The 15,670-nt window shown below is 44.5% G+C and overlaps 2 protein-coding genes across 8 annotated transcripts in view; both read right to left on the bottom strand.

Moving 5' to 3' along the window:
• Positions 1-622: 622 nt before the first annotated feature.
• LOC127009087 (UV-stimulated scaffold protein A-like) lies at positions 623-6,506 on the bottom strand. 5 transcript variants are annotated; one of them, XM_050881854.1, is made up of 3 exons: positions 6,281-6,506; positions 4,569-4,700; positions 623-3,327 (listed from the first exon to the last, which is right to left on the bottom strand). In XM_050881854.1, exon 3 carries the CDS (start codon positions 3,316-3,318, stop codon positions 1,384-1,386), a length of 1,935 nt encoding a protein of 644 aa, XP_050737811.1. In that variant the 5' UTR covers positions 3,319-3,327; positions 4,569-4,700; positions 6,281-6,506; the 3' UTR covers positions 623-1,383. The 5 variants fall into 5 exon arrangements, with proteins under 5 accessions (XP_050737811.1, XP_050737812.1, XP_050737813.1 ...); XM_050881855.1 differs by lacking the exon at positions 6,281-6,506 and adding an exon at positions 5,980-6,258; XM_050881856.1 differs by lacking the exon at positions 6,281-6,506 and adding an exon at positions 4,991-6,248.
• A 1,538-nt stretch (positions 6,507-8,044) lies between these two features.
• Positions 8,045-15,670, bottom strand: part of LOC127009088 (sodium-dependent phosphate transport protein 2B-like) — a 31,328-nt gene continuing 23,702 nt past the window's right edge. For 2 of the 3 annotated variants that reach the window (XM_050881860.1, XM_050881861.1), the window contains 10 exons: positions 15,303-15,443; positions 14,181-14,309; positions 13,942-14,027; positions 13,656-13,761; positions 13,347-13,462; positions 12,500-12,836; positions 11,551-11,703; positions 11,228-11,352; positions 10,710-10,899; positions 8,045-10,380 (listed from right to left, as the gene is read on the bottom strand). In XM_050881860.1, the coding sequence (XP_050737817.1) occupies positions 10,082-10,380; positions 10,710-10,899; positions 11,228-11,352; positions 11,551-11,703; positions 12,500-12,836; positions 13,347-13,462; positions 13,656-13,761; positions 13,942-14,027; positions 14,181-14,309; positions 15,303-15,443 (1,682 nt within the window). In that variant the 3' untranslated portion in view covers positions 8,045-10,081. The remainder of the gene's footprint in view (positions 10,381-10,709; positions 10,900-11,227; positions 11,353-11,550; positions 11,704-12,499; positions 12,837-13,346; positions 13,463-13,655; positions 13,762-13,941; positions 14,028-14,180; positions 14,310-15,302; positions 15,444-15,670) is intronic. The other variant, XM_050881859.1, reaches the window with a different exon arrangement.

Genomic DNA, 15,670 nt, shown 5'->3' with positions numbered 1-15,670 from the left:
ACCGCCATCTTGCGGCAAAAAGCTCAATTTTGTTTTATGGGGAACTAATGCAAACGTGTTCCAGCACCTCGTATTACCCTGTCTGGCCCTTACCTGTATTATATGTAGCCTATGTGTGTGTGTGTGTGTGTGTGTGTGTGTGTGTGTGTGTGTGTTAGGTCCTGTTAGTGGGAAGGTATCTAACTTTAAGGTATTGAGTAAAACAGTATTGTTATGTACTTAATTTATTATCACAGATGGCAGTCATTGCATTTACAAAATAATTACATGACTACATATATGCCCTTCAAAAGAAGCTTGGGGCCATATTCTTAAACATCCTGGCACCCAAGCATACGTACTTAACACGGTTCTCGTAGGAGTTTGGGGCATTTCCAGGGGTAGTTAAATGACCCTGGTAATAGCAGCTTGACCCTTCTATAACATGACCTTAAATGCATTCATTAGAACCTGAATGATCTCCTTTTTGGCCTTTGTGAATAGTTGATGCAAGGGATGGAAGAATTTGACAGTTCCAACCTTGCCCTGTTCATATTAAAGCTGCCCCACTGCATCCAACAGTAGACAGGAAAACAGTATTCTGTGGAATGAATATTTTCTTATCCGACAATTAAAGAAAATAAAAATTACAAGACCATTTTAATTTGATCTGTTCATATATCAAAGGGAGTAAGATATTGTGCTTGGAGTACTGACGGATAACACTAAAATAATACACACACACACACACACACACACACACACACAGGCCGGTAGCTCAGGGGTAGAGCATCTGGCTCACAACCAGAAGGACCGGGGTTCGATTCTCCGGCCGGGTGAAGGTAAGTTGGGTTTATCTTCTTTCACGTGTAGCCCCTGTTCACCTAGCAGTTAGTAGGTACGCGATGTCAGGCAAGGAGTTGTGGCCTCACTGTCGCGGTGTGTTGTGTGTGAGTGGTCTCAGTCCTACCCAAAGATCGGTACTATGAGCTCTGTGCTCTTCCGTAGGGGAACAGCTGACTGTCTCGAGAGAGACCCGCAGCAGACCAAGAGGTGAATTACACACACACACACACACACACACCACACATCTGCTGGCTAACTTTGAATATACTATATGTATATCTATCATATATGCAGTGTATCTGTCTACCTGTATATATACTTTACAAATCCCTAAACAGATTTTAGACTGCGGTACAATAGACTCATTCAGAAAACAAATACACACTCACTTGTCACCTCAATACACCAACACTAACAATTACACTTGATTCACTTCTCTCCCCTGCACACTCGGCTCCCCCGTCCCCTCAACAGCCAACACAAATATGCGTGTTATCCACCTGGTAGGTGCTCTGCGCATTACACATCAAGATCAAGATAAATGATTATATATTTGTACTAAAACCTGAAGTCCGTGGAGGTGTTGGGCGCTGCCTTTGTTTCGCTGGCCAGGGCAGCGTTCAGCCTCCTCACTGCTTTGTGGCTAAAGATCTGCTTGGCGAGTCTCTCCCTGGGTGTAGTTTTCTTTAAGTCTGTCAAATTTTCATATTTTCGTTTTCGCTTCCGCCTTCCCTTCTCCACCTTGAGGTCCACACCGGTGGCAGCCTTCAGCTCTGCCAGGAGCTGCGGGTCCTGCCATGCTGGGTGGTCCCTCTCGTACTGCTCCCTTGCTGCCTTCTCCTTGGCTGCATCCTCCGGGCGCAGAGGGTTGCCTGCCTCATCACGAGGAATGATGGGGCCGTGGAAGGGACATTTATCCCTGTCTCGGCGTGGACACAGCTGCCCTGTCTTGAGAGGTGCTCGGCAAGCCCACTTAACAGGTTCCCAAGTGCGTTCATAATTTACCCTCTGGGTGGCAATCCCCAAAATGCCTCCTGTGGCCTGAATGTCATCCTGCTCATGTAAATCAGCCGTGGCCGTCCACACCTGGCTGAGTCCTGCAAGGGGGTTGTGCAGGCGCTTGGGTGGGGCGGCTCCCTTACCAAGATACTCATCGGGCGACCTGATGCTTGCCTTAATTTTTGTGCTGCCGCGCCCCGCACACGGCGGCTGCTGTGAAGAGCCTGACCAGCCAGAGGATGACGGTTGGTTGTCAGGGTCGTCAGGCTGGGCAGAGGATGAGGTGCTGGATGAGGCCTTGGTCATCCCCAACAGAGCAGCCTCAGAGGTAGTGGCGCTCACCACCCTTGGGTCCTCAAAACCTACCTCAATGAAGTCATTATCATCATCACTATCATCATCAAGATCTTCTTTAGCTGTGCTTTCCTTCGGTTTTTCTTTCTTGATAATGTTTAGCGATTCAAATTTTTTCACACAGTTTTGGATGACTACCTTGCGGTCAATGATTGCTTTAATTAGCGCTTCGTTGCCTTCACTGTAAGGCTTAATGATGTCCTCCCACCTCCTAACCCTAGGCAACAGCTTTGTCCTCAAGATGGAAACATATTCTTTAAGGTTTTCTATCACTATCTCGTTATCTGCAGATCTCTGCACCTTTCTAACACTCTCTAAGTCAATCTGAACGTTCACTCCTTTCATTATTCCGTGGCCGCGCATCAATTCAGAACCATATTCAAAGTTTTCTTCCGTTTCCTCATTGTTATCACTCAGCACCTTATCCTCACCATCACCTTCAGAGTCCAGCATGAATCCTCCCCCTTCAGAGGCGTCCTCACTGAGAGGAATGAAAAAGTCGTGAACATCTGGAATGAGCAACTTAAAACAATTATTAAACTGAACTATACTGTCCTGTATTTCCTGGGAACTTTCTTCAAGGTCCTTTTTTATTTTCTCACATTTCTTGTTTTTTATTTCCTCTGCCCTTTGTCTTTCCTCCTCTGCTCTCTGCCTCTCTGCCTCAGTTCTGGCTGTAAGTTCAGCAAAATCAACTTTCTTGCAATCCCTTAAATATCTATAAGCTCGCTGCAGTGCCAAATAACCCTCGCCAAAATGGTCCTGCCAGTACTGAATGGCCTCAACACTCTTCTGCTTGAGCTTCCTGGCCACAGAATCAGGCTTTGGAAGGGGCTGTTTTGGGTCTAGGCCTAAGACAAGGTCCACGAACTTCAAAAAGTCTTTCAGAAGTAACTCTCGAAAGATGTGAGATCTTCTAAATATCTCGTCACAAATCTGAAAGGCACTGTATCGTATCTCTGCATGTTGCTTCCTGAGTTGCTTGGTGATGAGTCTGTATAGTTCTATGATATAATTGTCCGATTGCTTGCAGATTTTTTTCACTTTCTTGAATTTCTCTTCATCGAGGCTGTCCTTTCCTGAGGTCGTCAACTCCTCCACCAAGTGCTTCAGGTGGGCAGCCTGCCGATCACTGTCCATGCCTCCTATCTGTGGGGGGACAGTCAGGCTGTTAGGATGGAGAGCATGACAAATCTGCATTCTCGTTGCATATTCAAATCATCTCAGTGTATTATGCTTCACCCTTTGCCCTCCCAACCATAAATTTATCTGGAACTTCGTTCAAGCTTTCAATTGCATCTCCATAAGCTACAAGTCTTCTTGATCTTGATCTTGATAAATAATGCGCAGGGCACCTTGTAGGTGCACAACACGCATATTTGGGTTGGCTGTTCTGGGGACGGGGGAGCTAAGTGTGCAGGGGAGGGAAGTGAATCAAGTGTAATTGTTAGTGTTGGTGTGTTGTGGTGATGAGTGTGTATGGTAATTGTTTTCTGAATGAGTCTATTGTACTGCAGTCTAAAATCTGTTGGGGGAGGCTGTTCCAGTCACATATGGTGCGTGGAAAGTATGAATGCTTGTATGTGTCAGTGTTGGTGTGATATGTTCGGTATTTCTGGATGTGTGTGTTACGAGTACACTGACTGTTTGCGTTGCGTAAGTATGTACGTGGGTCAATGTCAATGTGAGTGTTTGTGATCTTGTACATAAGTGTAAGTCTGTGTGCTTGTCTGCGTATGTGAAGAGGTTCTATGTTTATCTGTTGTTTGATCCATGTTGTGATGCCAGGCGTTCGAGTGTAATTGTTTGTAATGAACCTAGCCGCCTTGGTGTTGATTTGTTCTAACCTATCAATGTTTCTGTGTGTGCAAGGATCCCACACCGTGGAGCAGTATTCTAGTGTCTACTCATCCATCAGGTAGTGTAGTCATGGACCGGTTTTTACCCCTTTCCTTCATGAACCTGACTTTATCAATCTGAAACTCATCAATGAACACATGACACCATTAATAATGTGAACGAAAATTATTTCTAAATATTATATTAATCACACAGTGTTGAACAATATGTCACAACACTTTGTTTGGCACTGTGATCTTCTGAGCTGGTCTTATTAAAACATCTACATTGACCTCTGCACTCCGAGGTGTTGCAAGCAATTTTTTTTTCTCATGAAAAGGAGGCACCTTAGGGTTGGAAAAAAAGAGGAAACAAAAAGCCTGTGAAGGTGATCCTCCTGCAAACAATGTTCACTTTAAAGTGTTTGAAATATAGGCCAGAGTCATTTGTCTTGGTCCTCCCCTCCTGAGAGTGTTCAAGATACAGCAAGGCTGACGGCTGAAAGCTGAGTGAGGTTACTGTACCAATGCTGCTTTTGGGCGACTACGTACTTGGTAGGACTGTCCCGGGTGTACTTCATGAGTCTTGCCCAACACTCGCTGGCAGCTGTGTGTGCAGAGACCAGCAAGGCCTCAGAGACTGTCCCTGATGGCAGGAATGCTGGGCCACACCAAGGAACCAACCTAGAAAAAAATTGTAAGGCAAATTAACAAGACAAGGCAAATTAGTATATCTATCTTGCTTTCAACTTACAGAAATAAGGATTGATGTTGATAAAGAATAGATGAAGAGTTTAAAGGAGGCAGAGAAGGATTGATTTAGTGAAGATAATAATAATGCAATTATTTTTCCAGACATACAAGCATAAGGGATTTCTTTTGTCTTTTTGGTCAATCTAACATTCAGTTTCTTAACAAATTTATATAAAAGAAGTTATGATCAATAGTTAAATTTACAGCACAGAGTTATATACATAGAGGGTTCCCAGAGCCTGGATTTAAAAGCAACTGGCGGCCAGCTTAGGATGACGGATGGCGAGACAGAGAGAAATTTAACATCACATAGTTATGTCTGCTACTGCTATTATCAAGTTACCACCGCCTCGGCGATCCTCTGTTAGATAGACTTGTTATTTTCTTCTCCATTTTTTACCCCCAATTATTGTTATATTGGTACATGTCATATACCATCTAAATCGGAAAAATGTGCTGAATTTCAAATGAAAATGTAAACGAAAATTTAATGCAATAAAAAGTACATGAATAACAAGGAGTTGAAGCAAAAAGGTGAACAAAAATGTTTATACACTACCATAATTTTTTCACATTATTTTATTGTAGGTATACCTAAGTGCAATAAATTTGTGATCATGATATGCTGGAATGTCTCATCAACACAATGATCGGCTCAGTTTTCCAAAATATCATAATGGTGGCTAGCTAATAGTTGTTAAGTGTAAACAAGTGGAATCATGGAAAGGTCGCCTATCCGTCACCCTATGGCGGCTGACCACAGAGTTACAGGCAGGAGCAACGGCTTCACCTCTCACCATGGCGAGATTGGAGTTGAACCCTCTAGTCTACAACTCTGTGGTTTACAGATTTTAAAGTAGCTTAAACTTGATAGTAACCCTCAAAACAACTAAGTTAACCTTCACCTTCCCTATTCACTGGGCCAAACCTGACCCATCCTAACTTTGCCCAGTGACACGGTCCATCCAGGAAGACCAGTAATGCAGTTTCTTGGTCTGCCTCACCCCTAACACATGGTGGGGAGGGTGTTATCACCTTCCCCTGACCCGAGCTTGCTGCAAATGTTTTCCTCTGCATACAGACAGCAGTGTTGCACCATTGTGGGTAACTAATTCCTCACAAACCATGGCATCATCCTCTCCACTGATTGTGCTGAGTTAGATGGCTATATAGTAACAAAATAAATAAGGTGAATAAAGTAACCATGTACATTATCTCTCTAGAGGGCTGACTGGTTGACCTGCTCACTGTGCCAGCCAAGGAGTCCACACTTTAGAATTACACCACCTAGTCCTTGCATGGTGCCGCTGAAGATGTGCGTTACGTAATACAGGCACGGACGCAGGCAGGGAGGGGGGGCTCCAGGGTACGCTAAAGAATACTTGTCAAACACGGGCAAAGTTTGACACGCACACAAGGATCAGCTAAGCGGGGGCGGATCAGCTGGGACACACACACGAACACGCCGCCTTGTCAACACGAGTCACGGTTACGTTGTGTTCTTGTGGTACCTGTGTTGCATGGTGCCGCAGCAGAGCCCACGCCTCTGTACTGACGGGGAAAAAGAAGGAAACAAGGGAAAGAAAAGGAGGTGAAGAGGAGGAGAGGAGAAGGCCAATTCACGTCCGGGGCCCCGCGGGTTGAGACGCCGCTGTTGTAGGAATGTGCTCGCAGCGGCAAAATAGTTCGCAGAGAGAGAGGTTCAACTTGCTAACTTTTCCTATAATTACTCACTACTATCGTTTATTTGTTCTGTTTCAGCTCCAATACACGGCACAAAGATCAGTACAACACTTTTAATCAGTAGAAGGCATTATAACGAACGAACAGGGCAGATTTTATAAATAATGACCCCCTCTCGTTTATGTTCACTTGTTCAGTTAGTTTTTGCTTATTTGGTCTGCTGGTTTGGTGTGTAGTTGTCCTGCCGGTAATATCAACCATCACAGAGACAAAACTAGGTAAAAACCAGACAATTTATTAGATTTTTCTGCTGTGTGACCTATTTCTGCGAGGAGCTATTTCTTGCCGCACCGGGACACTATGACTGAGCTCTCCGCCGTGTCAGGTAATAATTAAGGAATATTCTTCTCTTTACACTTGTTTTTCATTTTATTTACACGTGTCATGCCTGAAGTAAAGCGTCACGTATATTATTTATCAAAGAAGCACGGGTCAGCAGCATATTAGCCATTACTAGTGAGATATTGAACTTCCCCACGTCATCTCAAGTCACGTCAGCGGGTCAGGTCACACGGATTCCCCCCCACACACAGTTCACGGCTATTTCCACACTCCATTTTTTGTTTTATTTACACGTTATGACTTAACTATTAAAGTGCCTTGTGTATTACCCATTTTAAGACATTACAAGTGACCTATTGACCTTTCCTTCACGGGTTCGGGTCACACGGGTTCCCGCACGCCCACATTTTATAAGCCATTACACCCCTGTCAGTCACACACTTGCCATGACAGCCCACCTGACAGTCCCACACCAGCCATGATAGCCCCCCGGCCCTGACAGCCCCACCATTAAGAACCAGAACATAAGAATTAACGCAGGAGTCTACAAGAGGCCGGTAGGCCTGTACAAGGCAGCTCCTTTGACCCTAAGCTCCCGTGTATCTAACCATTGATGCCCCCCCCCTCCCCTGATGGTCCAACACTTGCCATGATAACCCCCCGGCCCTGACAGTCCCACCATTGATGCCCCCCCCCCCCCCCCCCTTGATGGTCCCACACTTGCCATGATAACCCCCCGGCCCTGACAGTCCCACCATTGATGTCCCCTCCCCCCCTGACAGTCACACACTTGCCATGACAGCCCCTCCTGACGGATCTTATAGTTGTTGACCTTTGGAAGGGTTAGGAATAATTTTTGTGTAATAGCTAAATATTTTTATTCAGTATTATATATATGTCTTGTGATCACTTTTTACAGGGTTTGTATCTACAAATGTACATGTTCTTACTTGTTACACAAATGCCTCATCACAGCTTTTGCACTGCTGATTTGTAATTTGATGATTTAGTTAATAAGGGAATTGAATTTGAGAAGAAGTGAATTATAGCTGGATTTTAATGTTACAAAGGGAATTCGTATATCTTTACATATTTCTTTCCTGATTCGGTAAGGCTAGATAACTATTTACACCATCCATATATATATATATATATATATATATATATATATATATATATATATATATATATATATATATATATATATATATATATATATATATATATATATATATATATATATATATATATATATATATATATATATATATATATATATATATCCACACACACACACACACACACACACACACACACACACACACAGCTGTGTATGGACATCCTTTCTACTTATATGTTTATTTGCAGTAAATGTTGATAGAAAGAGAATGATTAGGTCACAAGAGATGTGTTTGCATGCAATGTCATGGCTAAAATGTCAGAATTTGCCCCAGAAAGTGATTGAATTTACATGAATCATGTCAACTAAAAATGTTTGAAATTTGCTTTCCAAGAAAAAAAATAAAGCAATGTCACAGCTTTTCCTACCTAAATTTACTGAATTTGAACAAAGTCTATCACAACTAAAACATTAAAATGGCAATTCTAATGTATGTGTCCAATTTTCCTACCTAGAATAAAACCCAATGAAGCAATGTTACTAAAACCTAATAGTGCCCACACTGGCTGTGGGAATGTTGCTGGCAGGCATGTTCTCAGCGCAGAACCTGCCAGCCGGAAGGGTTAGTGTAGAAGGGGAATGCAACTTCTTTGGCTTAGATCATTACATCTAATTAGAACCTATCACAAAAGTTTTGAAGTAAAAAGTTAATACAAAATGATGACACGTGACTATGTGATGATGTTTTCATGAAATGTACTATATAAATGCTTGATGATGGTGATATGAGGATGGGGATGTAATAATGAACTGTGGATAAAACTTATTCCAAGAGCATCCTGACAATAAATACTGATGACTTTATAACATACCAAATGGAGGTGACTCTTGGCTCTTTACACTATTGAAAGACCATCACGGTGCTGCGGCACAGACTGTGCTTGGCACTTGCTTACTGTACAGACTCGCGTTGAAGTCAAACTTTTAATGATTTTTTATCAACCGTGTTTAGGGGATTGACTTACAAGGATACTACTTTTTTTAAGGGGATTGCTACTTCTATTACTACTACTTCTACTACTGCTGCTACTGCTACTACTTCTATCACTACTATAATGAATTTATTCTTCAAATTAATGTATCGTAGTTTTGGGGGGCTGGCTATCACAAGAGATTGACTTTTACACGAGTGTCTATGGCATGCCTGAAATGGAGGAACAACTTCTGTATTAAATATTCAGAATAGTTAAAAGACAAGGCAATGTAGAGCTATTCTATAAGTTGAGCATGAAGGGTTTGTTTACCAACTTCCATTTAGTGGAGCAAAAGTCCGTCTGTCCTTAAGTTGTGACAGTAATTTCCTGTGCTCCAGATTCAGACAGCTGTCTTTTGGGGTCATGATATCCTGCCTTCAAGGATTCAGTCTGTTTCTAGGGGTGGAATATAATTTTCTGCCTTCAAGACATTTGTTATTTATGATTCATGCCTGCCCTCAAGAAATATGACTTGTTTCTTGAAGATGATAGTTTTTTACTAGCATGAATTTAGGCCATTGAATTTTCTGAAGAGTGAAATTCAGATTAATGAACTTTCACTCTGGAAGACTGGTCATTGGTGTTAGAGATTATATAAGCATCCTTCATATTGATAACCTTTCAGTTTTATACTTCAACTTAATTTTCCCAAGTTTTTTTTTTCCCAGGCAGGAGTAGCAAGTGGAGCGGTGCGTACAAACTTGTGAACATATGCCTTAACTTGTCTTACATGTCCAGGCAGATGATTTTAGAAGGCACCAAACAGCCCTCACAGGGAATGTTGTCTTGCTAATAGCTTTCATCCTTGCTGGGTGAAGGGCAAGTGGCTGAAGACATGAACTATTGATGTACCTTCGGCAGTCCATACACACCATCCCAACCGTCACTCATGTCAGGGAAGAAAGTTACTACTCCAGGAAACGGAACTGAGATACAAAAATGAACGTGTCAAAATGAAAAATGTTTACCAATCTTTTTTTCTTACTGTTATCTCATTTTCATACCTCAGATCAATTCTCCCAAGCAGTTTTTTTCCCTGTGTGAGAACTAATTTGGGATGCAGCTTACGAGTTGGCAAACTTATCTCTCCTAAGTGTAAAGTTTTAAATTACTAATATAAAGTCCCGCTGCTATCAGAACTTGGTGTCTGTGCTCTCAAAGGCTGGGTTGTCGGCTGCGTTTTCTTTGGTCACCTCAACTTGGCTCAGGTCGTCATCATTGTTTGCCTCGCGACATGACTTGCAGCAGGGGAGGGAGAGGCAGCAAGCATCATAGGGCTGGAGGGAGTGCAGGGGTTTGGGCAGCCAGTCCCAGGTCTGCAGGAATTTTGGCAGTATGCTCCTTTTCTTGGCTTGGATAACGTTGATGATGACAGCAAGTCCCAGGATCACGATGAGAGGGATGCCCACGATACCCATGACCAGCGGGCCGCCTGGAGAGATAGAAATGAAGGAGGGTGAGTTATGATACTGCCCAGGGCTAAGAACATGCAGCTGCTTCAGGCTCCCTCACCTGCTAAACACCTATTGTCCTATGAAACAATTGAATGTATAGCTATTTCTTCTTTAGTAAATAGCAAGGGCCCATTGTACCTGTCCTTTCTTGGTATATTTTGTAACTGGCTATTCAGGATGTGGTTATGGTTACAGCTACTTGGTGCCTACATTGTTAATTCATTCCTCATTGACCATTCTAGTAGATTATAAGCACTAGGTGATAGTGTCTTTCAGTATAACAAAGGAACTTATCAATCCCACTAACCAAGGGAAAGGATGAAGACAAATCCAGGCAGGAAGAAGAACATGACGAACAAGTACAGGACGGCGAACCAGCGATACTTTGCTGTCGTCTCTCCGAGCTTCTTGGCGAGAGGGATCGGGAACCTCATGAATGGGATCGGGTAGAAGAGCATAATTCCAAAGATGTTGAAGAAGAGATGGACCAAAGCAATCTGGAAAATAGAAAAAACTTAGTTATGGCCAGTGCAAGACAAGATTAAATAGCTAGATATAAAATTTGTAGGTAAACTCGTATTAGGTTGTTCAGAGAAAGTGAACTATTGTTTCATTGCCAGAATCCTATGTATATAAGAGTGGCAACCCCAGGACTGTAGAAATGAGGGCAGACAGAAAACAAAGTAGAGAGATTAAATTGGATCCGTTGCCAGAGTAAGATTGTGTATACTAATATCAGACAGAGAGAGGTGGAGAATGTTAGGAGAGGCCTTTGTCTTGGCGTGGACTGAGCCTGGCTGGTGATGGTGTGGAAGAAGGCCTTACCTGGATGGCATCAACAAGGGTGGATCCACTGCCGGCCATGGACGCAAGCAGTGCAGTGGTGGTGGTTCCAATGTTGCTGCCCAGCGTGAGGGGGTAAGACCGCTCAATGGTTATCACGCCAATACCTGTGCAAAGAAAAGGACCAACATCATAAGTGCGAGGAGTCAAGGTGATGAGCTAATGTCTCTACTCACACCTCCACAGGACATTGGACTCCTGATGGTAGTCTGTCGCTGGTTGGATCTATTGTGGCATAGTGACGCTTGTTGCTTTGTGGTCATGAAGAGCTTAGTTACAAGGTTTAGGACTGGCAAAAGACTCACCGATGAGAGGAGTGAGTGTGGAGGTGAAAATGGAGGACGACTGGACGATGAAGGTCATGAACGCTCCCACCAGGATGGCGATGTAGCCGGTGATCCAGGGGATGTAGGGAACCTCAGCATTGATGGTCTTCTTGATGATGACGGCCATTTTGCCTGGAAGGATACCACGGAGTAGAACATACACATTTTTTTTTTACAGTAGAGGAAACAGTTCATGGGCAAAAAAAAGGAAACAATAATGAAAAAAGCCCACTACACACTGCTCCTACAAAAGAGTCAAGAAGAGTGGGCGAAAGATAGGTCAATTTCAGGAGGAGAGGTGTCCTGATACCCTTCATTCACTGATTTGTCTGCCTCTGTCATTTGTTTTGGCTGATGATGGGCACCACCCAGGAAGAATACAGCCAGACAGTGTACGCCGTCATGGGGAAAGATTATTAGTACACTCAGGGGTGGTGCTACTCAGTGAGTGGCCCAAAACCATTATGGTGACCTCGTTCAGCATGCTTGTGACAAAGTATGCTACGCCTGTGAGATTATTTAAGCATCCTTCATATTGATAACCTTTCAGTTTTGTACTTCAGCTTAATTTTCACAAGTTTTTTTTTCCCAGGCATGAGTAACAAGTGGAGCAGTGCATACAAACTGGTGAACATATGCCTTAACTTGTCTTACATGTCCAGGCAGATGATTTTAGAAGGCACCAAACAGCCTCATAGGGAATGTTGTCTTGCTAATAGCCTTCATCCTTACTGGGTGAAGGGCGAGTTACTGAAGACATGAACAAGAGACAAGGCCTAGAGTCCTATAGTGCATGGCCCCTGGCAATGAGAGGCCCCGTGCAGCTTCCTTGCTTGCATTGGCCCAAGACCACCAACCCTGTACACAATCACTGCTTTGTCTTAGCCTGAAAGTTCCCTTTACGATTCAAGAAGAGTCAAGTACCTACCCTTCATCATGGAATTGAGGATCTTGACGATGATGATGAGAGCTGTGCAGAGGATGATCAGAGAGGCAATCAAGAGAATGATTCCAATTTGCATGTCTGTGAGGGAGGTGTCGTAGAAGAGGAAGTGGCAGGTGCCGTCTGGCTCTGTCAGGCAGCTCACATAACTTGCTTCAGTGGAAGTGCCAATAGTGGCCACCGTGGTTGTAGTGGTTGTTGTGAGCGTTGAAAGATCAGTAGTAATGTTTTCGCTCTTCTTGGCACAGCTTGTCTTGATGAGAGTGGTAGAGTTCATCTTGCAGCCTCCAACGCTCCAGTGTGTCAACACATCCTTGTCCAGCTGCAGAGTAAAGGTTTTGACCGTTAGTTATTATATAACTATAGAGCCAAAATTCAATATAATATTATTCAAATTGACAGCACCACCACCACTTATTCAGTTCAAAGTCCAGAGCTGGATATACAGGCCTGAGCTGGGCCTCTTCCAGAACACTACTGTGAGTTACTGTGAGTTATCATCGTGAAGAAGGAACAATGCAGCAGAAGCTTCAGCCACACAGCAGAAGCTTCAGCCACACAGCAGAAGCTTCAGCCACACAGCAGTCACAATCTTGCCTAGCTTAAGATCAGTTTTCTCTATTAGACTGTGGTTATTAACTTTCAAGGAGGGAATTTCAAGGAAGCTCTTAAACTAAATTTAATAATCTTTTTTTATGTATTTTCTGTTTTCTCTGTATTAGGAGTACATATGCTGTGGGCGCTTTCATTATCTCACTTAGCCTTTGGTCTGTTGCTTTTACCGTAAAAACAAAGTATTGTTATTATAGTTGCAAGTCTTTATCATACTGACCTGAACCACAAGGTTGGTGAAGGGCTCGGTGATGTACTTGAGGATCTTGACCTCGCCGCCGCCCCCGCTCAGAGCGTCAGAGTCCACGATGGCGCCGGTCAGCTTCTCCAGCATGCCTGCGGGGAAACATGGAGATAAGAAAAGTGCTGGGGTGGATGCTGGGAAGAGGAGGAGGAGGAGACATGGAAAGGTCGGATCAGAGTTCGCCCTCCACCTCCAGCCTCCCAAATGGGGTGTACTCTGAGCAGCCTCAGCCCCCTCCTTGTCATGCACGCATCGCCAGACAGGCCTGACCCCCGCCGCCCTTACCTGTGGCCAGCTCGATGGTGAGCAAGGTGATCACGGCCAGCCAGTTGAACATGTCGTGGACGGTCGCGCCGGCAAAGGCTCTCCGGAACTCGTTACGATCGCCAACCTGTGGGAACAAGGCATTAGTGTTTATAATTATTATACGGACATTATTGTTTTCTTTTAATTTCTACATAACATGTCGTTGAAATGTGGCAGTGGTAGGCTGTGAGTCAGCACAGTGATATTCATCCCTGCACAGCCGGGCTGAGCCTGTGTACTGTCATAACTTGCCAGCCGTGCTCACCTGCGTCAAGGACACGATGGTGTTGGTGACGGAGGTGCCGATGTTGGAGCCCATGATCATCGGGATGGCGTCGTGCACGTCCAAAACTGAAAATATGAAGAATGATCTACATGCTACAGATTACAACTGTCAGAATAAATCATATGGCAGTACAAGTCTTCCTATCTTTGTGTTGAGCAGCGGTGATCCGTTGCTTGTACGGTTTAAGCTGTTGGCCACGCTTATGCTGGGCGACTTACTGCCTGCCGACACCATGGACACGATGATGGAGGTGGAGGTGGAGGAGGACTGCACCAGCACCGTCACCAGGATGCCGATCATCAGGCCCACGACGGGGTTCTGGATGTACTGGTTGGACATGATGTCACCTGCAACGCAAAAAGTTATGATCAAATGGATGGATGGGGCAAAGGTACAAGTTGTGTATTTAGTGCCAATACGACACACATATTACAACACTGCTTGTGCTTGGAAGGGATATCAATGAACTGGTGGCTATTAAAAAATTGGCAGGGTCAGAGGCACGCTGCATAGTGTGTGTGTGTATATATATATATATATATATATATATATATATATATATATATATATATATATATATATATATATATATATATATATATATATATATATATATATGATGAAACGAGCGGCGTACTGTGTTCGTGTTTAGCAGCCGCCATTACCGCCGCCTTGCCCTAAAATGCCTGTGGATAGACTTTGCGCATTGGACTAGCTTCATGAGTGTTTAGGGACCGGAAGTGAACGCGCGTCTTGTGTAATCCATTAAAAAACGACGGCTCGGCGGCGCGGCGTATCGGGTCAAGAGGAGGCTGAGGAGCGGCGGCGGGGAGCTGGCTGGCAAGGCCGCCACGTGTCCCTAGCCCATCCCGGACCCCCGCGTCGCCTTTTTGCCGCACCGTCCCGCGGCACCCTGACCCTTGCCCTGGACCCGCGGCCTTCCGCGTCCACCAGTGACGTCAGTGGGTGGTGGTGGCTGAGGGTCGGTCCGGCAGGGTAAAAAGAGGGGTCGGTTGTGCTCAGACATCCTCTTCATAATGCGTGATAACAAGCATCAGTCGTATCATATTCCTGGCCCACTGCTTGGCTTAGGATCACGGTCTTCAAACTCTTCTTGGTGCGACCATGTTTGAGTTACGTACAGTGCACACCCTTGCCGCCGCCGTGAGCCTCTCGTCGACAGCACCGCCTTCAGTGTGCGGCGCCTCGTCTGGTGGGGGCGGCGACTTATCAAGTATTCGTGTGGGCCAGTACAAAGCGCGCCCAACACCCACGCGAAGAAGCCAGCGTGTCCCTAGCGTGGAGGCAGGTTCGCCGATATCATAGTTTGCTTTACTCACCCGTCGTGGGTCCGGCGATGAGTCTGAAGGCGGAGGAGAGGAAGTCGAGGGAACAGATAAAGAAGTAGAGCAGCACAAACACGGCCATCACCTTGCACGTGTTGATGCACACCCGCAGCACCTTCTCCGACGTGGTCATCTCTGTGGGGAAGGAAAATAATTAATAAAAGCTAAGACCCCCCCCTCCCCCTGCAAATCGACACGCCTCTTGTGTAAAGAAATTTTATTTATTTCCATGAACTGTTTATTGATTTACTCAAGATGGGGCTATTTCGGGGGTTTTCATTATTGTTCTCACGAGGTCCAGACATTGCTGGCCGTTGTGTTACATGCCCAAAGACATTCAGTAAGGTTTGCGTAGCCTGCTG

This window comes from Eriocheir sinensis, chromosome 39, assembly GCF_024679095.1.
Source record: "Eriocheir sinensis breed Jianghai 21 chromosome 39, ASM2467909v1, whole genome shotgun sequence".
NCBI lineage: Eukaryota > Metazoa > Arthropoda > Malacostraca > Decapoda > Varunidae > Eriocheir > Eriocheir sinensis.
This window is presented reverse-complemented; position numbering and strand designations above follow the sequence as displayed.